Source organism: Oratosquilla oratoria, chromosome 29, assembly GCF_046742065.1.
Source record: "Oratosquilla oratoria isolate Oo_2021 chromosome 29, ASM4674206v1, whole genome shotgun sequence".
Lineage (NCBI taxonomy): Eukaryota > Metazoa > Arthropoda > Malacostraca > Stomatopoda > Squillidae > Oratosquilla > Oratosquilla oratoria.
Window position 1 is genome coordinate 9881101 of NC_134805.1, and position 23309 is coordinate 9904409.

At 41.1% G+C, this 23309-nt stretch overlaps 1 protein-coding gene across 4 annotated transcripts in view; it reads right to left on the reverse strand.

Annotated features, from left to right (window-relative positions):
• Positions 1–23309, reverse strand: part of LOC143040591 (uncharacterized) — a 57245-nt gene that overhangs the window by 19433 nt on the left and 14503 nt on the right. For 3 of the 4 annotated variants that reach the window (XM_076211688.1, XM_076211684.1, XM_076211686.1), the window contains 7 exons: positions 22667–22801; positions 21790–21934; positions 15711–15896; positions 13683–13900; positions 12376–12429; positions 10046–10106; positions 3230–3343 (listed from right to left, as the gene is read on the reverse strand). In XM_076211688.1, the coding sequence (XP_076067803.1) occupies positions 3230–3343; positions 10046–10106; positions 12376–12429; positions 13683–13900; positions 15711–15896; positions 21790–21934; positions 22667–22801 (913 nt within the window). The remainder of the gene's footprint in view (positions 1–3229; positions 3344–10045; positions 10107–12375; positions 12430–13682; positions 13901–15710; positions 15897–21789; positions 21935–22666; positions 22802–23309) is intronic. The other variant, XM_076211685.1, reaches the window with a different exon arrangement.

The following is a 23309-nucleotide window of genomic DNA, read 5'->3' on the forward strand; positions in this document are numbered from 1 at the left end:
TGGTCCCAATACAGGTAACCTTCCTTTTATATGAGGGTTAGGTTTGGAAAGACGCCACATAATTATAATTTGCACAAAAAAGAATATAATTCTTCCATAAGATATCATGGAAATTGGGGGGGGGGGGGGTACAAGTTTAGAAATCCAGCCAAATTCTAATCTTTTAGGGGGTCCTAACAAAGAAAAAATATTTCTTCAAACATGTAACCATAAAACAATATAAATCATGCAATAATGATAACCAAACAATTTCTACAAATAATTTATTCAATAAAACTACTTACTGTATACAAAATAATGCATATGAGACTTGACAATAGCGTAGGGTAACACAAGACCCCTTATTGGAAAAATATGAACACAATAAATATATCGTACCCCAATTCTTATGCCATATAACTATGAATTTGCACAAATAGAATACACATTAATGAAAAGTTACCTGCATATATGAAATCATACAGTAACTTGTATAAAAGCATTAAAAAATTTTGCCGAGGACAATATATATTAATAAAATTATGTCAACCTTACAAAGGACTATGGCTACATCCCTTGTAAGGAGAAAAAGCTTTTGGTGTATGTATGTTAATTTTACATAATGATTTTTTTTTCCTCTCTCACTGTAATTTATCTATATATAAAGGGTTTTTTCCTCCTTATAAGGGGGGTAGCCAACCAAGGTATGCTTCCCCTCCACCATTTGTTTCCTTCATATCTTGGCTCCTTGGAGTTAAGAAAAGAGGAAATTTATCATAAATAAATATCTTATTTAAATTTCTAATTTGAATGTTTTATTTGTTTGCAATTTCTTATGTAAGTGTAATGAGAAATAGACTTTTGGGAATGGATGCTAAGAGGAGATTGTGTGAAGGAGTGATTGTGCCAACAGCACTGTATGGGGCAGAAACTTGGATAGGGGCTAGGCTGGATAGAATGAGAAATGAGGTGAGGAGGAGAACAGGGGTGGAAAGGGAGTTGGTAGATAGGCTTGATGAAAGAGTATTGGGATGGTTTGGACATATGGAAAGAATGAGTGAAGAAATATTAGGAAAAGAGGTGTGGAAGGCAGAGGTAGGAGTGAACATGAGGGGGTGACCAAGGATGAGATGGATGGATGGGGTAAAAGGGGCATTGGGAAAGAGGGGAATGTCTATTGAGGAAGAACAGAAGACAAAAGATAGGGATGAATGGAGAATGGTTGTATATGTACGATGCTGTGATGCATGAAAGGGAGTTAGTGGGGGATGGGGAACGAGGGAGTATATGTGAAAAATAATTTGATGCAGCCCGAAGGGATTTCTCCCAGTCTTCTCTTTTTCTGCATGAGGGGATGGAGAAGGGGGGTTGCCGATTTAATGAAGTGGCCTTGCTGTAGATGTGCTATGTCTTGCAATACTGCTCCTGACCCAGGGCAGTGGGCGAGATGCAGGAATGACCTGTCATCCAGGAGGAGCCAAGATAAGAGGGAGGGAGGGGTGGTGAATGGGAGTGGAGTGTGTGGGGATGGAATGAGTGGGAGTGAATTTTGTGCCTTTGTTTTTTGGCTACCTCCTTTGTAAGGGGGAAAAAGCCTTTGGTATATGTAAAAGGTCAGAATGCAATGGATGAAATTTTTCTAAACAACCCATTCCCTTTTAGAAATGGTTTTGTAAACTATCCCGGTCAACTGCACCACCATAACAGTCATATTTTGATTAAAATATGTTTATAAGAGCAGATTTCCAAAGATCCCCGAGATGTGCAGCCATTCACCATACACTGGCAGAACGTCATAATAGTTGAACATTGTATCTAGATAATAGCACCTTAGAAATGATTATCGCATGCCCGTTCGCTGTTTCTTTATAAAAATGTCACAGAATTTAACTGAATCTAAAGAAAAGGAGTTAGACAGTGGAGTTCATTCATTATCCATCCAGGCATACATGTTTGAGCCCTTGATATGATGCCAAGCATCAAAAAATGATCAGGAAATAACTGAATATACCAAAACAACCAGTCACATATGCCGACAGTTTTTCTTCAGCAAAGATTATTTTACCCTAAGAATGTGACAGACTGGTGGGTTATTTTCAATTCAAATTTTCTTCAATTGGTAAAGACCTTGTCTGGATATTAGTTTTAGTGTAGTTACCTAGCTGTATCTTACAGGAAGGGGAGCTATGCTCATGGTGTCCCGTCTCTGTATCTCACCATATCTAATTTGCCCTTAAATTCTTGTACTGTTTCTGCACACACTATTGTTTCATCTAGTATGTTCCATACATCCACCACTCTGTGGGGGAAAGCCATTTTTTCAGGTCTCTTCTATAACTGTCCTTTTTGAGTTTCTTTCCATGTCCTCTTCTGTTTCTCTTATCCCAACTTTGTAAGTCATCTTTATCAAGGACTTCTACACCTCCCATAATTCTGTAGATGGTCAACAAGTCACCTCTTTCTCTTCTTTGTTCCAGAGTCTGTAGTTCTAGTTTTGACAATCTTTCTTCATATGACATTTTTGATAGTGTTGTGTGATTCACCATGGTCTTGGATCATGTGCAGGACTCATGATCAACAACTATTACCCTCCTGGAAGAGAGCTCAGAGCTCATATGTGACCGTTCTATGGGTAATGCTGTGACCTTATATACACACACACACCCAACTCCCCACCCATGAGAGTTGGAGTAACAACCCGCAGCACAGATACTGAAATTATTTCAGCCCTTGGCGGGATTTGAACCCAGACCACCGTAGTGGCAGCTGGGAACTCTACCAACTGTGCCACGAGTCGTACGCACACACACATCTACTTAAGAACCTCTATTAAGAGGTGATAGGGTCAAAATACTTCCCCCTCATCTCCCATCAATCAATCAATCAATCCACTGTGCAAGGTCTCTCTCTTGAAGTCCAGAACCCATTCATCATAAACAAAACCCACTCAATTCCCCCCTCCAACCTCTATACATCTGCTGAATAAAACAACCAGGAATGTGACAACAAAACTAAGTTTGTCACTGCATTTGAGGAATAATAACTGGATAAAAAATGATGAATGAAATGCTTAGGGTGTTCACAGGTCAGCCCCAGAAATTCCATTATAGAATGGGATACATGTCTTCTCTCTGCTTACCAATAAATTCCTATAAAGCAATCTCATGAAAAATGGTAGGATCACCTTGTTTGCACGAAAATGTTCTTGAGGTTTACAACAATTCACTCTGGTGTATGTTAATACACATACCTCATGATTGGTTGGTGAACGGTAGTCATTTCCTACGGGAGAATGGCGAACTTCAGAAGACGGAACTTGCGAGTAACCATTGCTCTCGCTGTAGCTCCGGTCTTCCACACTGTACTGCAGGTGTGAAGAAAAGAATTAGACAGAAAAGTTTCAAAATCTATTTCATTAATGAAGAGTCTGGATCACATTTCTAGCCTCAAAATTCAACTTATTTACACATACAGTATATGTGTGTATATATATATATATATATATATATATATATATATATATATATAAATATATATATATATATATATATATATATATATATATATATATATATAAATGGAATTAAACTCTTCTGCTGGGATTCGAACCCTTGCCCAACAGAAGAGTTTAATATATACACACACATATATATACATACATTACACTTGTATGTATATATATATATATATATATATATATATATATATATATATATATATATATGTATATATATATATATACATATATACTAGACAATGTTAACTAAGTATTCCTAGCACTGAAGATGAATATGCACATACAAGTGCACCACCTGCACAACATGAAAATTTCACCATGAAAACTTTTAATCTGTATGAAGACATATGGGCACAAATATATACATCACTGAATGTTTCTTGGGCATACAAAAGCACTGGTACTCCAATAATTTCATCATATTGACATTTACAATGACAACATACAAATGGCTTTCCTTAACTTCTTCAATACAAGTCAAATACTTGTGTGCTGCCTAATGTATGATGATTTGATGATGCATCACAATATGTACATCATAATATATAAAGTTATAGCCGCAATACTTGTTCTCTTTCACCCTCAATGTAACCACAGTAAACGTGATCAAGTCTGTTCACAGAATATGGGGGTCACTTAGCTACAACTACAAAATAAATATAATCCAGAAGCATCCGACACTAGCATTCTTGTACACCCACTTGCGCCTCATGATGTTGATGTCGGAGTCACTGCATGTTAAGGGTTAAATGACTACAGTGCATCTCGTGTGATGCTGTCATTTATACACTTCTTCAATGAATATTTATGATACAATAAATTTATCATATAAAAAAAAATTCATTTGTATACCAAAAGTCCTCTTCCCCCTCACAAGGGAGGTAGCCAACCTCCACCCACTCTTTTCCCTTAAAAAAAAAAAAAAAAAAAAAAAAACTCTTGGCTCCTTGTGAATGAGGGTCCATCCTGGTCTCCCACCTACTGCCTGGGTGTTGTGTTTTGCTACAAAAATAATTCTATTCATAAACAAAGACCTTTCCCTCAAATGGGAGGTAGCTAGCTAAGACGTGCACCTACCACCCACCTATTCCACACCCATTTGCTTCCCTTCTAAAAATCTTGCAGCTCCTGGTGGATGAAGACCCATCCCTTCCCTTCATCCACGGCCTCGGTCAGAAGCAACGTAGCAAGCAAGCCAACTCTCACATTGTAATTCTTAGACCTAAAAATATATGCAACCACAGTTCTGGACAAGACATCAGTTACAGAAGTACTTTTAAGTAAAGACAAGCTATAATTGGATGCAATTAAACAGGTACAATCAGAATTTCTATGCAAGAACTCAAAGACCTACCAATCCCTAACATCACAAAATCAGAAACACAGACCACAAAAAGTAACAACAAAAAAACTACAACAGCATTCTACTAAAGTTGCAACAATCACCCAGTACCCTACATACACAACCATTCTTTACTCAAACCTGTCCCTTACCTTCTCCCTTTCCTGCTCAACAGACATTCCCCTCTTGCTCAAAGTCCCTTTCACCCCCTCCATCTAATTTTTCATTGTCCCAAAGCTTGCTCAAGCCATCTTTGCTTTCCAAACTCTTTTTGTTCATCTCACTTTGCTCTTTCTTTCTATTTGCCCAATTCATTATAATAACCTCAGCACTATCTTCCAGCTCCTCTTCCATCCCCACTCTTCTTCTCATTTCCCACTCTATCCAACCTTGTGGCCCCAACCATACTTCTCAAACACTTCATCTCAAATACATTTAAACTTCTTTTTTCTGCTTCTCTTGAATTTCAAGTCTTAACCCCATACAGTGTTGTAGGCACAATCACCCCTTCATATAATCTTCTCTTTGCATCCATCTCTAGATGTCTATTTCTCATGAAACTTTCCAATCTCCCAAGACATTTACTAGCTTCTCTCACTCTACAGATTACCTCCACTTCCACTCTTCCTTTTCCTGCCACATGCAACCCCCAATACTTTAAAACTCTCCACTTAATCCAGCTTCTAAGACTTCCAACTTGCTACCACCTTTTCCCCTTGTACACTTCATCATATGACCCAGGGGAATGGACAGGATGCAGGGATGACCCGTCATCCAGGAGGTGCCAAGATAAGAGGGAGGGTGGAGGGGAGTGGCATATATAGGAAATGGAATGGGTGGGAGTGGTTTCTATGCCTTTTTCTTTTTGGCTACCCCCCGTGTAAGGGGGAAAAAGCCTTTGGTATATATATGTATGTACACTTCATCACCTTACTTTTACCCACATCTACTTTCAACTTCCTACTATCACACACCTCCCCAAACTCTGTCACTAACTGCCTCAGACTCTTCTCAGACCCTACCACAAGTGCAATGTCATCTGCAAACAACGACTGGCTCATCTCTTACTTCTCTCCACTCTCTCTAACAATCTCCGATACCCTGCCCATCACCCTCACATTCACCTCCCATACCACCCCATCCATGGTGGAGGTTACAAGGATGGGTAGAGTGGGGAATGAGTAGGTAAGGCAGAGAGTGGGGAATGAGTAGGTAAGGCAGAGAGTGGGGAATGAGTAGGTAAGGCAGATAGTGGGGAATGAGTAGGCAAGGCAGAGAGTGGGGAATGAGTAGGTAAGGCAGAGAGTGGGGAATGAGTAGGTAAGGCAGAGTGGGGAATGAGTAGGTAAGGCAGAGAGTGGGGAATGAGTAGGTAAGGCAGAGAGTGGGGAATGAGTAGGTAAGGCAGAGAGTGGAGAATGAGTAGGTAAGGCAGAGAGTGGAGAATGAGTAGGTAAGGCAGAGAGTGGGGAATGAGTAGGTAAGGCAGAGAGTGGGGAATGAGTAGGTAAGGCAGAGAGTGGGGAATGAGTAGGTAAGGCAGAGAGTGGGGAATGAGTAGGTAAGGCAGAGAGTGGGGAATGAGTAGGTAAGGCAGAGAGTGGGGAATGAGTAGGTAAGGCAGAGAGTGGGGAATGAGTAGGTAAGGCAGAGAGTGGGGAATGAGTAGGTAAGGCAGAGAGTGGGGAATGTGTAGGTAAGGCAGAGAGTGGGGAATGAGTAGGTAAGGCAGAGAGTGGGGAATGAGTAGGTAAGGCAGAGAGTGGGGAATGAGTAGGTAAGGAAGAGAATGGGGAAGCAAAAAGAGCTGGTGGGTAAGGCTGAATAAAGAGTACTGGGACATTTTGGGGTAATGGAGAGAACCAGTGAAGGACTAACAAAACGTGTGGAAAGCAGAGGCGGATGGAGTGAACTTCAGGGGAAGACCAAGAATGGGATGCATAGATGGGGTGAAGGGAGCCTTGGGTAAAAGGCAAATGTCTGTCAAGTAGGTAAGGGAAAGGGCAAGATTATAGGCATGAGTAGAGAGTTATTAATGGATAAACTGACACAGCCCAAAAAGAATTCTTTTTATCTGCTCTGTGGAGGAAGGACGGGAGAGGACAGAAGATAGGGGTGAATGGAGAGGGGTTGTGTATAGATGATGCTGTGATGCATGAGGGGGAGTGGGTGGGGGTTGGGGGGTGAGGAAGTAGGTACGAGAAAAAATTTGACGCAGCCCGAAGGGATTTCTCCCCGTCTTCTCATGTCTGCATGAGGGGATGGAGGGGGGAGGGGGGTCGCCGAATTTATGAAGCGGCCTTGCTGTGGATGTGCTGTGTCTTGCGACACTGCTTCTGACCCAGGGCAGTGGACAGGATGCAAGGATGACCTGTCATCCAGGAGGTGCCAAGATAAGAGGGAGGGAGGAGGGGTGGAATATATAGGAAATGGAATGGGTGGGAGTGGTTTCTATGCCTTTTTCTTTTTGGCTACCCATCATGTAGGGGAAAAAGCCTTTGGTATATGTATGATTCTTGAGCAGATAAGGAGGCAAGGTCACCATGTAATAAAATGGTGGGAGTAAACCAGCCTCAGCTCTCTGATCCTGGTGTTGTGCCTTGCTGCATTACTTCTGCCCCAAGCATACAAGTGCTGGACGGGCGAAAGGTGGCTGTATGCCTTGGCTGGCCATCCCATTCATAAGGAGGAAAGTGCCTTTGTTTCATGAGTTGTTTTCTTATGCTATATATCCCAAAAGCTCTTTACCCTTTATAAAGGAGTTGGCAAAGTCAAAGAATATAACCATATCATATACAATTAAAACCCATTCAATCAACCCTACCTTGGCAATAAATGGTTGTGCCTGCCCTTTCCCACTGTGCTCAGGTCAAAGGGAATGCAGCAAAGTACACTTCTTCCATGGTAAGACCTAACACCCAGAGCTAGTTTGTCCTCACCACTTCATCACATAATGGGAATATCCCTTTGGGTCAAGCCATCCCTTTGTCCATTTACAATCTTTTTCCATTCACTCTTACCTTTTGCATTCACTTTCCTGCTCGGCAGACTTCCCACATGCATCTAAAACCCTCTTCCTCCCACATCCGTCCATCTCAAGCTTGTTCCATCTACTTTAGCTTCCCACATTCTCTTTTCTGTTCTTCATGTATTTACTTCATGCAGGTAAACAATCTCAGTACTCTCTGATATACCCTCACTGCTCCTTCTCGTTTGTGCTTTCTGCATCACCTTCATATTTCTCACACTACCCCTTTATGTAACAAATCTTATTTCTTTCACCCTTCATCTTCAAAAGACATATATATATATATATATATATATATATATATATATATATATATATATATATATATATACACATACATATACCAAAGGCTTTTTCCCCCTTACAAGGGAGGTAGCCAAAAAGAAAAAGGCATAAAAACCATTCCCACTCATTCCATCCCTAATACATTCCACTCCCCTCCACCCTCCCTCTTATCTTGGCACCTCCTGGATGACGTGTCTTGGTATATGTATATACATACATATACCCAGGGCTTAGTTCCCCCTTACAAGGGAGGTAGCCAAAGTCAAGGGCATAAATCAACTCCCACCCATTTCATCCCTACATATTCCACTCCTCCCTCCCTCTTTTCTTGGTTCTTCCTGGATGACGGGTCATCCCTGCACCTTGCCCACTACCCTGGGTCAAAAGCAATGCAGCAAGACAGCACATCCACAGCAAGGCCACTTCATTTAATCAGCGACCTTCCCCTCTGTCTCCTCGTGTAGAAAGAGAGAAGATGGGGAGAAATCCCTTCAGGCATCAAAATATCATTCACACATACTCCCTCATCCCTCCATTCCCCATCCACCCACCTCCATACATCACAGCATCATCCATACACAACCATTTTCCACTCACCCCTATCTTCTGTCTTCTCTCTTCCTCAACAGCCATTCCCCTATTTCCCAATACCCCTTTTACCCCATCCATCCATCTCATCCTTGGCCACCCCCTCATGCTCATTCCCTCCACCCCTGCCTTCCACACCTCTTTTACTAATCTTTCTTCACTTATTCTTTCCGTGTTGTCCAAACCATCCCATTATGTCAGAAAGTAAAATAGCTGCATGTGTGAGCACAAACTTTTATGCAAACTATTTTAAAAACAGTTGTTTGCACATATTTGAAACTTTGAGTATTCACCAGCAAGTATATTGTTTTCAACAAATGAACAAGTTAAAAGAAATCAAATACAAAAATCTCTGCAAACAAAGAAATAAAACCCATTACCTTTTAACAAGGAAAAACTAAACTTCTGTGTACACACAACAAAAACCATATCAATAACATCACACAAAGATTGGTATGCCTGCCTACCTAGCAACTGTAAACGAGGAAATGTTGATACCTGGGCTACCATCATGTGGTAGGATCATGAGCTATTTTTCAGTATTCATCATCTGAAGAATCAGAATTTTTTGCATGCATTGATAGTCTTCGGATTGCACATGCACAGACCTACAATAACCATCTCCCAAGCAAAGAAATATGATATTTAGATTATATTTCCGTAGTAGCTACAAGACAACACCTTGTTTATAATTCACTAAAATGCAACCACAAAATAACCATTCAATTGACCAAATTTGAGAGAAATATGTTCAAGTATCATACATTGAGTATAAAACCACCATTAATGTAGGGCCCCAAATGCAATGCAAATACATATACCTTACTTAATTTCATCCTCCACATGGAGTTCATAAATATACAGTTTATTTTACATGAAGCTACCATGCATTTAGTACATATAAAGACTATAAATTTCTAATAATGGATTCTCCATGACACAAGCCAAACAATCTGAATACTCCGTACATAAAAAAACAACAGATTGTATAAATGATTAGCCACACCCTTCATGCAAATAACAACTGTCAGAACTGGACATAATGGAAAAAAAGAATCACACAAAAGAGAATAAATTAATTAGAAAAAATATACATAATAAGTACACCAAGAATATTTTATAAGCAGATCCCTTCATGCAATACAGCTTTGCTTATGCCCATCCGTCATCAGCACATTCCATGCTAGCTAAGCACAAGATTGAAAATATAATTGTTTAAATGTTGTCCACAGGAAACATGCATCCTTCTTCGAGTGGATTGTCAGTGTTGCCCGAGCTCCGACACCAAACACTACCCCATACTTACACGGTGGTGCGGCTGTTCACGATACTGCTCTCTTGACGAAGATGCCTGACTGCTGCGTCGGCTGAGGGATCAATATGAACCATCAGAAAAACACGTTCCATCATTAAACTGTTTCTGGATGCATTGGCTATTCTGAATGAAGCACTTGGTACATTTAAAAAGAACTAAAATAAAACTGTGAAATACATTATTTTGGGTCATTCATATGATCAAATTAATTAGAACACCTCCATAATAAAAATCTAAATTTTCTTTTGTTTCCAATCTATAAACAAATCGACCAAGTAACAGTGACAAGCTAAATAATATAAACACCAACATGCTAATTTTGTTTTTAACACATACATGTCAACTTATAAGATACATTCTCAACAAACTGGTTTGAAAACACTCCAAGAAAAATAGCATCTCGCACATATGTATGAAAAACAAAACCGAATGGTTAATTTCTCATTTTCTTTTAAAAGCAAATAATCCAAAGATACATTACTGATACACAAACATGCTCAAAACCTACGAAATGCTCACAGTCTCATGATACTTATGTCCTTTTCAGGCTGTGGAGACCTTCTGCAGGAAACCTATAGTCCTCAGGTGGCTATGACCACTAGTTTAGCTCATAAATCAAAGATGAAACTTTTTACTGTTAACTTGTGCAAATATCAATCAATCATTCCATTGCCCTAGCTCTCTCTTACTGAAGACCTACAGCCCAAAGAAAACCAACCATAGCCACTTGTCCTTAGTTCACTCAAAAATAACATTTATGAGGTTGTCTGGAGTGAGCTAGTATTCACCTTGGCCTTTAGATCATGTGCTGGACTCATGATCGACAGCTATTTCCCTCCCGCAAGAGAGCTCAGAGCTCATATGACCCATCTATGGATAATGCTATGACCTTACACGCACACACATCCCTAACTCCCCTCCCACAAGAGTTGGAGTTACGACTCGAAACACAGCGATGCTGAAATTATTTCAGCCCTGGGCAGAATTCAAACCTGGACCACTGTAGTGACAGTCAGGGACTCTATCAACCGCACCACCGAGTCAGTTATATAGGGGACTATATGATAGCACTCTCTTCTCCCTATCATTTTCAGCCAGTGACATAGAAACAGACCCACACTTGTACAACATACTCAACATTCCAAAGATTCTTCCCATAGAGATCTGTGGGAGGTTCAGAGAATTGTTGCCAGTCACTGTGGGGGTGCTTGTTTTCCACTTAGTAAAACTCGGGGCAGTAATTAATTCATTACACACACCAGAAGAGCTTTTCACCTTGTAAAGGGGTGCCCAGCCAAGGCATGCACCTTCCTTTGATCTACCCCACACCCACTTGTTATCTCTTCTATTTTAGTTCCTTTAGAATGGTCATTCCTGTCCCCTTGCCCAGCTTGAGTGAGAAGCAATGCAGCAAATCAGGCTTTGAACACCAGGGCCTAATAGTCACTTCATTACCTGGTGACTCCGTCCCCTCTGATCTCCTCAAGAATACACAGCAGATAAGAAACCCTTTGGGCTGTGTCAATGTATCATTCATTTACAACAACACTCCACTCGCACCTGTATCTTACCCTCTCACTTCACTGCTCTTCAGGCATTCTACTTATACTCAAGCCCCCCCATCATCCCATTCTTGATCTTTACTTCAAGTGCACCCCATCCACCTCTGCCTTCCAGACCCTTCTTGTTAATATTTCTTCATTCTCAATATGTATACGGACAAAGGCCCCTTCCCTAACCTCTAGATTTCTCAATTTATCCTTGTAATGCCTACCACATTTCATCTCACATTCAGTCTCTTTCATTCTCTCATATTGCAAGGCACACAGTAACAATGGTACTATTACCCCTTTATACAACTTTCTCTTTGCATATATCACTACACACCAATTTCTCGTATCATTTCATCAAGACATTTACTCACTTCCTTTACTCTATAAATCTCCACATCCACTTCTCCATTCACTGCCACATGCAACCCCAAGCTTGAAACTTCCTTTACTCAACATAAAGTGAAAATGTGCTCTACAACAGGCAATACTCATTTAATCTTAATTCTACAGTGAGCAAATAAGGGTTTCCCTCCTTTAAACAAAACATAATAAGCAAACACCACAACCTACTGTGATTTTCAATGAGGTATGACATGAAATGAAGGACAGCACATCGGTGTTCTTGTCAGTGGAAATGTAGCAAAACTGACTGCCTACATTTGTTTTAAATGAAAGAACCATAAGGTTAAGAGTGCAGTAAACAATGAGCAGTGAAATTAATATTAAGTGAAGAAGTTACAATCTGATTAGCATTTAGGTAGTTCATACCTCAACTTCTTTCTTAGTCCACTTCCGGGCAGAAAGCAATGAAGAAAACTGTGACTGGAAGGCCGATATGAGCCATATTACAAGACAGTCATGAAAGCAGAAGACAAGCAGCATCAAACAGACTGGATTAGTCCATCTAAATGGCCATATCTTATAACTCATCACAACAAACATGCTCTTAAAATATCTTATCTTTATGGACATAACCTTCTAAAATGCAAATTAGATGCGAGAAACTTAAGTTGAAAGGATACAAGGTAGGGGAAGGACAAAAAGACGAAGAATTTTGCACTGAATGGTAGATCAAACATGCACAAACCATGTTTTCCTACCCTTAAACCTTGGTTCAAAATGACAATTTCCTTTAGAAGTCAATAATTGTTTTTACATTTCTTCCTAAATATACAGCTTGATATTCTATTTTCTTACAGCAAAGACACAATTCTATTAACATCCTAGTGCTAACTTTAATCTCTGCACTGAGGAGAAAGATAATTTCGGGTGTCACCATCCATGGTAACTCATGGTGGTATGGAATGGAGGGGGTTTCAAGCATATCCAACAATGCCACACCGACACAACATTCCCCACGCTACATTCTCTGCAGATACAATGGCTGTAGCTCCCTGAATTATTGTGCTTGTTTATACTGTATTATGCCTGCAGTATCCCAATTTCATACCGCTACAAGCCATCATTGGTTCCCATCAATTTAGAAAGAAAAAACTACAAGTCCAATGGCTATGGAACAATATGTGTCGATACAAGATTTTTTTTTTTTTTAAATCTTCCTTTCTTTCAGTATTCAGTAACCCCCACTGACATGTGAAGAAAGTTTCCCAGTAACTTTATGATCTCAATCTTTGATTCTTACTAATTAGGCAAGACTACAATATAATTTGCATTTTGTTCTGCCAATTCCTATGGGAAAACTTTGTAAACTGATTGTACACAGAAAGGTAATGGCACAAAATCCAAAGTTTAAGGGTTTTAAGAACTGAAATTTCTCCTGAATTCACAGGGGAGTAGCCTGCAGTAGTGAGAAATCGGATCAAAATTTAATTCATGCAATACACTAGGACCAGAGCAACCCTTCCATGCACAGTCCTTATTAGTTCACGTCTACTCACTGCAATGGGCAGTTGTTGTTTTCGTTAGTGTCCGCAGTTACCAAGGTGTTAGTAGTAGCTTTACTGTTCGTGGGAGATGTGGTGATAGGTGAAGCCATGTTGGAAGGAGAGGATATGTTGGAGGTGGATGAGGGTGAGGTGGTGGAGAGTGGATGAGAGCCGACAGATGGTGGATACCTGGATTGCACATCGTCCAGGTAGTTGGCATTGCGACTATCGTACTCATAGTCACGGTTGTTGTAGCTGCGACTTGTGTAGTCCCCATCATAGCTATTGTGATGATGATGATGTTGCTGCTGCTGCTGCTGCTGCTGCTGCTGCTGCTGCTGTTGTTGCTGCTGCTGTTGCTGTTGTTGTTCTGCCTGGGATACTCGGCTAACACGACGAGAGGGGCTCTGTAATGTGTATTAATGTGCACCACATATCAATCTATTTCTTTGGCAAAGTTGAAAGTATACCATTCCTTCACCAAAGTAGCAATGTCGAGGTCTGCCCAAATAAAACACTTCCGGTTTTAGAATCATAACACATCTAGTCTTGTTTCACCTCAGTATAATCATCCAATACGGTGAATAATGCCATATCCATTTGTATCCATACATACCAAATGTCCTTTCCCTTATAAAGGGGGGTGGCTGAATCAAAGCACACCCACTAGTTACACATTAAAATCCATTTGTTAAAACTTAAAAGTATGCACCAATGCTCAACATGTCAACGTCAGGGATTTCCAAAACTTCATAACAAAAATGAAGCGAGTATGTCCATGACGGTTTTTCTCAAATGGCGAGGCCATTGCAAAGACCCTGCAGTGGTTGTGATCTTGTTCCCTTGGGAAATGTGAAGCCTACACAAAAACACACTTCACTCAAATATGGTGAGCAGGTATAGTTAACAAACAACCCATGCTGTGATGGTAGTCTATCTCTAAGCAGAAATTGGAAGACTATACTATTTCCATTATCTCGTGACCTACAAGGTGTTGTCTGCCGTGTTGTCACATACTGAATCAAAACATTCAGCATATACCAGAAGCTATCCACTACACTGAGTATGTTAATGTGGAATATTCTAAATGTATATTGATTTTTTCATTAAATGGTAGGTGATATGAGTAATTATTATATATGTAAAGAAAAGAAGAGACTTTAAATGATGTGGCATTTCAGGTCAGGTGACGTTGCCCCGGCTCCCAACCTAGGAATTTCCATGGGGCTGGGAGGGTTGGGTCGCTGAGTCACAGGTGCACGGGTCACTCATCCTTTATCAGTCACTTTAATTATACTGGTCACACATGCAAATATAAAGAAAACTGTCTCTCCCCCGTTTTCTTTGGAGAAGGTTTAGATGTGGCAATGCTGCTGGTTTTGCCGGCCACATCCTACGAGTCACCAGATAATGGAAGAAGTATAATGACATGCATGTGGTGGTCCTATGAGGAGGACATCAAAGTCTTCTTCCTGCCTCCCATCTTCAAACTCTCTCAACTTTCATACTTTCATTAGAGGTGCAGCCCCAAAGTGCTGACACTTCGTCTTCAGACTAGGCCCAAGATCTCTAGTTACTTTTCTCTATTTCTTCCACCTTTAAACACAAGAACTGCTGACAAATGGTGAGCCCTCCATCTACTTTTAGCATTAATACACTGCAAACATTAGTCCCAGGTTTCTTCCAAGAGATCTGTAAGAAGGCCTATGGGCCACAGCCAGCTACCGTGGGGCTGCAGGTCTCCAGTCTGTAAAACTCGCAGTACAACAGACTGACTGATCAAAGCAAAAATGGTTTTGTCATACTAAGGAGAAAGAAAGAAAAAGGAAAGAAAAAAAAAAAAAATGGAAAAAATAAAATATATAATAATAATAATAATAATAATAATAATAATAATAATAATAATAATGAATAGGGGTCTTGAGAAGAACACCACTGTAGAAAAAAATTAAGATCCAAAACACTCAATTATAATTCCCATTGGATAGGAATCATATAAGAGAAGAGGGGAAGGAAGAGAGCAAGAGAGAGGGAGAGAGGAAGGGAGAGAGGGAGGGAGGGAAAGATGGAAAGAGGCAGGGAGGGGGAGAGAAAGAGAAGAGAAAGAAAAGAGAAGAGAGAAAAGGGTGAGAGAGGGAGAAAAGGGTGAGAGAAAAGAGAAAGAGATAAAATAAAGGAGAGAGGAAAAGAGAAAAAGAGAAAGAACTGTTGACAAACCTGTGAGTTGGAGTACGCTGATGTCTGCGAGATTCGTCTGTCGTTGTAGTCCGATTCTGGTTGCTGCTGCACTTGTTGACGATTCTGCTGCGAGCTGGAGTTTCGCCTCTGCTGCTGCTGGCTTATTGGTCGTTCATCCTCGTACACATACCCATCATTAGAAGATCGAGAGTATTCAGACATATCCTGTTAAGTACACAGACCTTTATGTGTGCATTGTAAACGTTCTTTGCTCTGGTACTACGACCAAGTCCTCCCACATGGAATTAACACTTTGGGTGACACACACACACTAATGAGCCTCTATAGACTGTGCAAGCTTGTTCTTAATTTCACCATCCTTTACCAAAGGGTGGAAGAGAACCATAATTATTCTGGCCACTAGCTGAAGGTAGCCGTCCAATTCCTCGTGCTCTCCCACTGATCCCTCGGAAAAATATTATCCTCTTCTCTGTACTGAATGTACGTGACGGCAGTGAAGAATGACTTAGCACTGTGTCTTCAGTGATATGTGAGCATCTGGGGGCATATGCTTGTGTCTGAAGCCAAAACAATATTGAATTACAATAGTTCTGAATGGCGACCCAACACAAGGCGGAAAGGCCGACCCATGTCCATCCATTAGTTGCTCTCCTGAGCTTCCATTGGAAACCCACAACCCTGACAACCCTGTAGGAGTTAGAAACAGTCCACTTGTGGACATTAGTTTCTATGTTCAGGACAGTAGGTGTCTTGGGACTGTGCCACTTTATTGTCTACAGCCACCAACAGTGTTCCGTCTGGATCTTTTCCCCCCAATTAAACGAGGATATGTTTGGTCAGATTAGTGAACAGCATGCTGGCGGAAGAGATTAACGATGGGTACCTGCCCATAGCAATCCTGTGAAACAGACATCAGAGAAGTTCATCTCTCAGCCTCTTTGGTTCAAAACCCATCAACACACTCACTTCCATCAGGAGATACAACTGGAAGTGGGTTTCAGGACCAGGCCCCAGACGTCCTCTTATCAACTGACTACTTTTCCCGGTTTTCTTTTTCATACAAGGATAGCTTGCAACTGGAAAATGTTCCCCTCCTCCTGCTAGTCAGTAACATGGAAACAGACCCACACTAACACAAATAATAGTCATAAGTTCCTTTCTAGAAATAACTATGAGAGGACCCTGTATGAAACTGGCTAATTTGGTTTCAATATAGTGTTATGCACTGGTATGCCTTTTTCCTGACTGATGGAACCTTAGTATTTGCCCACCCCCACCCTTAAAAAAAAAAACACCTCATGCTCAAGGCTAACTCAATTAACCCATCACTACAAGGACACACATACACACACTAAAATGCAATTTTCCCCTTATAAGGGAGGTGGCCAGTCAAGGTATGCACCCACCTTCAACCATCCCACACCCATTTGTCCTCCCTTTCATCATAGCTCCTTGTGTATGAAATGCCAATTCTTGCCATTTTCCAGAAGTGATGCAACAAAACACAGCAGAGCCTGCCAGCCTAATCTGATTATTGCTTCTTTAGATAATGGCCCTCCCCTCATCCACTAATGAGTACAACTGAGACATACAACAATACATCCATGTCTTTCAAACAACACATCACAAACATAAAAAACAAATGCACACCTAGACTTAACGCACTTAAGTCAATCACTGGAACAACATTTGGACAAAACAAAGAAACTAATATAACAATATACAAACAATGCATACGCTCAGTGATGAATTATGCGAGTCCTGCATGGGCTCCTAATCTCAGTGAGACACACCACAACACCCTTCAAATCATACAAAACAAAGCCCTAAAAACAATTACAGGCTGCACAAATACAACACCTACAGACCATTTACACCATGAAACGAAAATCCTCAAAGTCGAGGACCACCTCGACATGAGAGGCACACAAACACTTGCCACAGCCACCACAAACACATCACACCCGCTACACTACATAGCAGAACACCCACACACACCAAGAAACATTAAAACAACACCCAAAGACCTTTATCATGCACAGATACTCTCTTCTCTTCCTCCACAACCACCAAATACCAGCCTCCGGAAACATATTCATAATCATATCGCTCACCGCTCCATTAACACACTGAAAGACAACACACTGCTGCTTGCCAGACCCCCTGATATCCACCCTTCTGAATCCTCTCTCCCACAAAAGGACAGAGTCCACCTGGCCAGACTGCGGTGCGGCCACCACCCAGCACTTCTAAGCTACCAGAAGAGGCTGGATGACCGCATTGTGAACAGCTGCCCAGGATGTAACACTTCACCCCATACTATACAACACATAATGGAAGACTGCATTATACACAATCATGCATGCAAACAACACAACATACACTCTATAAAGGATTTGTGGGAAAACCCAGTTTCAGCAGTGGCATTCCTTGGGGAGATGGGACTGCTCGAACAGACATTCTAGGGAACGACAACAACAACAACAACAACAACAACAACAACAACTGAGACATACATATACCAAAGGCTTTTCCCCCTTACAAGGGAGGTAGCTAAAAAGAAAAAGGCATAAAATCATTCCCACCCATTCCATCCCTGAATACACTCTACTCCCCTCCACCCTCCCTCTTATCTTGGCACCTCCTGGATGACAGGTCATCCCTGCATCTTGTCCACTGCCCTGGGTCAGAGGTAGTGTTGCAAGACACAGCATATCCACAGCAAGGCCGCTTCATTAAATCAGCGACCACCCCTCTCCGTCCCCTCATGCAGACGACAAAGAAAAATCCCTTCTGGGCCCCATCAATCTATTATCAAGTCAGAAGCACTCTCCACTCACATGTATCTCTTAACCCTTTTCCTTCCCTGTTCAATAGACATTCCCTTTTACCTAGTTTCCTTCACCCCTTCTATCCATCCCATTCTCAGTCTTTCCTCTAGTTTGCTCCACCCAACTCTGCCTTCCACACTCATTCTTACCATATGTCTATACCAGTGTAGCTTGCGGGCGCCATGGTGCCCTTGGTACCCTATTATGCGCCCGCAAGGGTCAACCAGAAAACTGTGAAACATCCTTCATTTTAACATTTCTATATACATACATATACCAAAGGCTTTTTCCCCCCTTACAAGGGAGGTAGCCAAAAAGAATTTATATATATATATATATATATATATATATATATATATATATATATATATATATATACACACACACACACACACACACACACTTCCCTCTGGGGGAAGGTCCCTCCACTGTGTTTATAATAACAGATGTAGCCCTCAATCTACAAAAGGTTAGGGACCACTGGCCTATACCATCCCAGTATTCTCAGATCAACACTATCTGCCAGCTCTCTTTCCACCCTGATTATCTGTCTCAACTCCTCATTTCTTGCTCTATTCATCCTTGTAAGCACTATTGTTCTTCTTAAATGTTTCCCCTAGATACCTATTTCTTATGAAACTTTTCATTCTTCTAAGAAATTCTTTTCCTTTCTCTGTAGTTATTTTATCTATATATATATATTTTTGCATCTGACCTAGTTATGGACCAAAAGGTCTCCTGCCAGCATGCTCTGCCTTTATGGTTAAACTCCACTCCAACTCCTCCATTCCCTGCTACATATGACTAAATACTCTTCACTTTCTCTAACCTCTCTTCGGTACAATTTACCTTCAACTCACTGCCACCCTCTCCCCTTGCACAGCTCATCACCTTCTACCTACATTTACTTTCCACTTTCTTCTACACACCGTCACAAAACTCCACCACTAGTCACCCCAGTCCCTCCTCTGACCCAGCTAAAAGCACAGTATCATCTGCAAACAACAACTGGCTCATTTCCCACTTTTCTACAATCTCAATAACTGCCCATCACCCTATCTTCCTCTTACGGAGCTGCCTAGTGTAGGCCTTAAGGTCTATTGCAGTCTCCTTCTTTCTTATGTTTTTAGGTGCAGAATGAAAAACCATGGTGACATTACACATCCCCGGTGCAGCTGCACCTTCACTCCAAACCACACACCGTTTCCAACCCTAACACAAACTCTACATATATAAAGACTTCTGACTGCCCTTAACAACTTTCCCCCAATCCCATACATCTGCAGCACCTCCCACTATTCCTTCCTCTCGATTCTGTCAAAAGCCTTTTCCTGATCCATTACAGACCAAAAGACCTCTAACATTCGACAGAAACTTCCTGGATATCTATCTTGCTATCTATATACATACATATACCAACAGCTTTTTCCCCCTTACAAGGGAGGTAGCCAAAGTCAAAGGCACAAATCTACTCCCACCCATTCCATCCCCACATACTCCACTCCCATTCACCACCCCTCCCTCCCTCTTTTCCTGACTCCTCTATATACCAAGGGCTTTTCCCCCTTATCAGGAAGGAGGTAGCAAGGTCAAAGGCATGCATCCACTCCTACCCATTTCACTTCCATCCATCACCCTCATTTCCCTCTCATCTTAGCTCCTTTTACATACATATACCAGGGCTTTTTCCCCCTTACAAGGGAGGTAGCCAAAAAGAAAAAGGCATAAAAACCATTCCCACCCATTTCATCCCTAAACACACTCCACTCTCCCTCTTATCTTGGCACCTCCTGGATGACGGGTCCTCCACCTTGTCCACTGCCCTGGGTCAGAGGCAGTGTTGCAAGATACAGCATATCCACAGCAAGGCCGCTTCATTAAATCTGTGACCCCCCCTCTCTGCCCCCCCCCCCCGCAGAAAAGGAGAAGATGAGGAGAAATCCCTTCAGGCTGTATCAAATTTTTCTCACACATACTACCCCACCCCTCATCCCCCCACCCATAGCTCCTTTTGGATAAAGCATTATCCCCGTCTATCTTGCTACAAAAATTTAATCCACAGATCATCTACCTTTCCTTTCACACTTCTTCCCTAATTACTCTGTTTCCTTGCTAATCCTCTCAACACCTTCCCATGTCTTTCTAACTACAACCAAAAGACTGGTCCCTTTAAAAGTACTACATTCACATTTATCCACTTTCTCTTGCAACGTGGAATTATACAAGCACTCCTCCAGCATATTCCTCTCCCTCAGGCACATATTAAATAACCTCACTAGCCAATCCATTATAACAATTTCTCCCTTTGTCAGACAATTTTTCACATATGGAAATTAATAATTGGCAACCGCTTCCCTCATCCTACCACTTTAAGTTGGTGACAAAGAAATAGTCCCATACTAAGACAACACAGCCATCACCCCAAAGTTTCTTCCCAGAAAGATCCTTGGGAGGGCCTGAGGACTGATGCCAGCCACTGTGGGGTTACGCGTTTTTCATTTAATGAAACTTGAGGAAACTTATCAATTCAGACAATCCATGTGACACCCAACAGTCCCAGATACCTTACCAGCTTTCATCACTTTCAATGCTCTCTGTATCTCATCTGACAAATACCACACGACTCGATTCAGATTTAGTCAAGCTCTTGTGTTCAAGGGATTACTATCAATAATAACTGTTGCTCCAGGTTTTATTGAATGGAAACCTAGACTGTACTTATGTGGACCTGTTTCCATGACAAAAGGTATTAGGAAAAACAGTTAAATTTAGGCCTGATTTTGGAGAAAGACAGCCCCCACTGGGTTGCACTTCCAGATAAAAGTTGGAATATGTTGATGGATTTTAAAAATGGGTGGCTGAGAGATAATTTTCTCTGATGTCCATCTCACAGGATCACTACCATCAGATGACCATCACCGAACACTTTCATATCTACTCAGTGCTCGTATGATTAGGTGATTAATGTGAATATTATCACACTTAAATCAGGTAGCCTCCTGTGTTTATACACATGCAGTAGTCTCTATAATGTCTACATATATGTAAACCTGAACTTTTAAAAACATCCTCCAGCTTAAACATGTGCAAACACAAATGAGCATAAAAACCAAAAGAAAATGTGTATACACATCCCTCCAGTGCTACACCGATCCATGCAAAGATCCACTCATTTCTATCTAACACAGACTAAGCAAATATAAACCTATGTGCATTCATGCATGGCATAAAACTGAGGAAAAATTAGAAACTGGGTACAAACAAACCTGGTGGCTCAAACGGAGTGGGGATGTAGTATGAGAATATCTTCTTTCAGGAGAGGAGGGAGTGGAGTCCGAGATACTGCTGCCGCCCCCTGAACTACGGAGGGAGTCACCTGCACTGTTGGACCTTGGCATCTCCGTCTCTTCTCTGCGAGAAGGAACGACTTGCATAAGAGCTGCTTTGGAGGTGTACAAGACAAAAGTAAAACTGAACAAGTGCCAGTCATTTATCTAATTTAATTTTTTTATCTTTTTGATGCATCTTAAAAAAAAAAAAAAAAAAAAAACATACATACATACATATACCAAGGCTTTTCCCCCCTCACTAGGGAGGTAGCCAAAAAGGAAAAGGCATAAAATCATCCCCACCCATTCCATCCCTGAAAACACTCCACACCCCTCCACCCTCCCTCCCATCTTAGCACCTCCTAGATGACGGGTCATCCCTGCACCTTGTCCACTGCCCTGGGTCAGAAGCAGTGTCGTTTACTCTATCTACTGTAGCAATTTTATTCAGCTGAGGGAAATATCCTCTGCAAGAGAAGGATCATAAACTATCTTGAGCCTATTTTGATTAATCCTTTCATTGCACCTTATAACTTTAGTCACTCATTTTATCTAGTGTCAGGCAATACCACTCAGTTGAGAAACTCCCATCCAGTTGAAAAATTTATCTAACTGTGGTAAATCTCTTTTTCCTAATAAAGAGTTATGCCTATCTAAAAAATAAACAAGTAAATAAATAAATAAATTAAAATAAAATAAATAACTCTCGGCAGTTACTAAAAAGTTTTTAAGCAAGGCTAGGCAATTATGGATCTCATAGTGTTTTACAAAGAGAATGGAATATCATAACCTTAAGGTACTAAAAACAACATACCTGAACTTTGACGGAGAGTTTGAGAACGGAAGAGCCATTCCACACACCATTGCCCTTTGTACCTCTTCTGGCTCAATGGCGACATTATCAAGCTTCTGAAGGTGTGGTAGAGCACGTAACACTGTATAGCGATACCTGTAAAGCAAGAAATCTCATGCTGTCTAAATGCTAATCATACATACATATACCAAGGCTTTTTCCCCCTTACAAGGGAGGTAGCCAAAAAGAAAAAGGCATAAAATCATTCCCACCCATTCCATCCCTAAATACAATCCACTCCCCTCCACCCTCCCTCCCATCTTAGCTAATCAATCAGTTAATATCCTATCCTTAGTTTCTTTTAAGGAAATCCCATAGCTCCCAGGCAACTGGCAATAGCCTTCACATTGGCCAACAAATCATTCAAGGAAGATACACTATTATTATCTGAGTAAGGTAATAGTAGGGAAGTGTAGAATAAAGTGCTCTGTGTTTTCCGTGTGGTGAATGCATCTAGAGTAATTTGACTCTATGACCATAGCCGGGCCTATTCTGCATTGATACCGTTTCAATGCTGGGTGGTGGCATTACTGCAGTCTGACCAGTCTGGTTTTTGCTTGTCACTGGACGGAGGAGGTGCAGGCCATGGGGCTGGTAGCTGAAT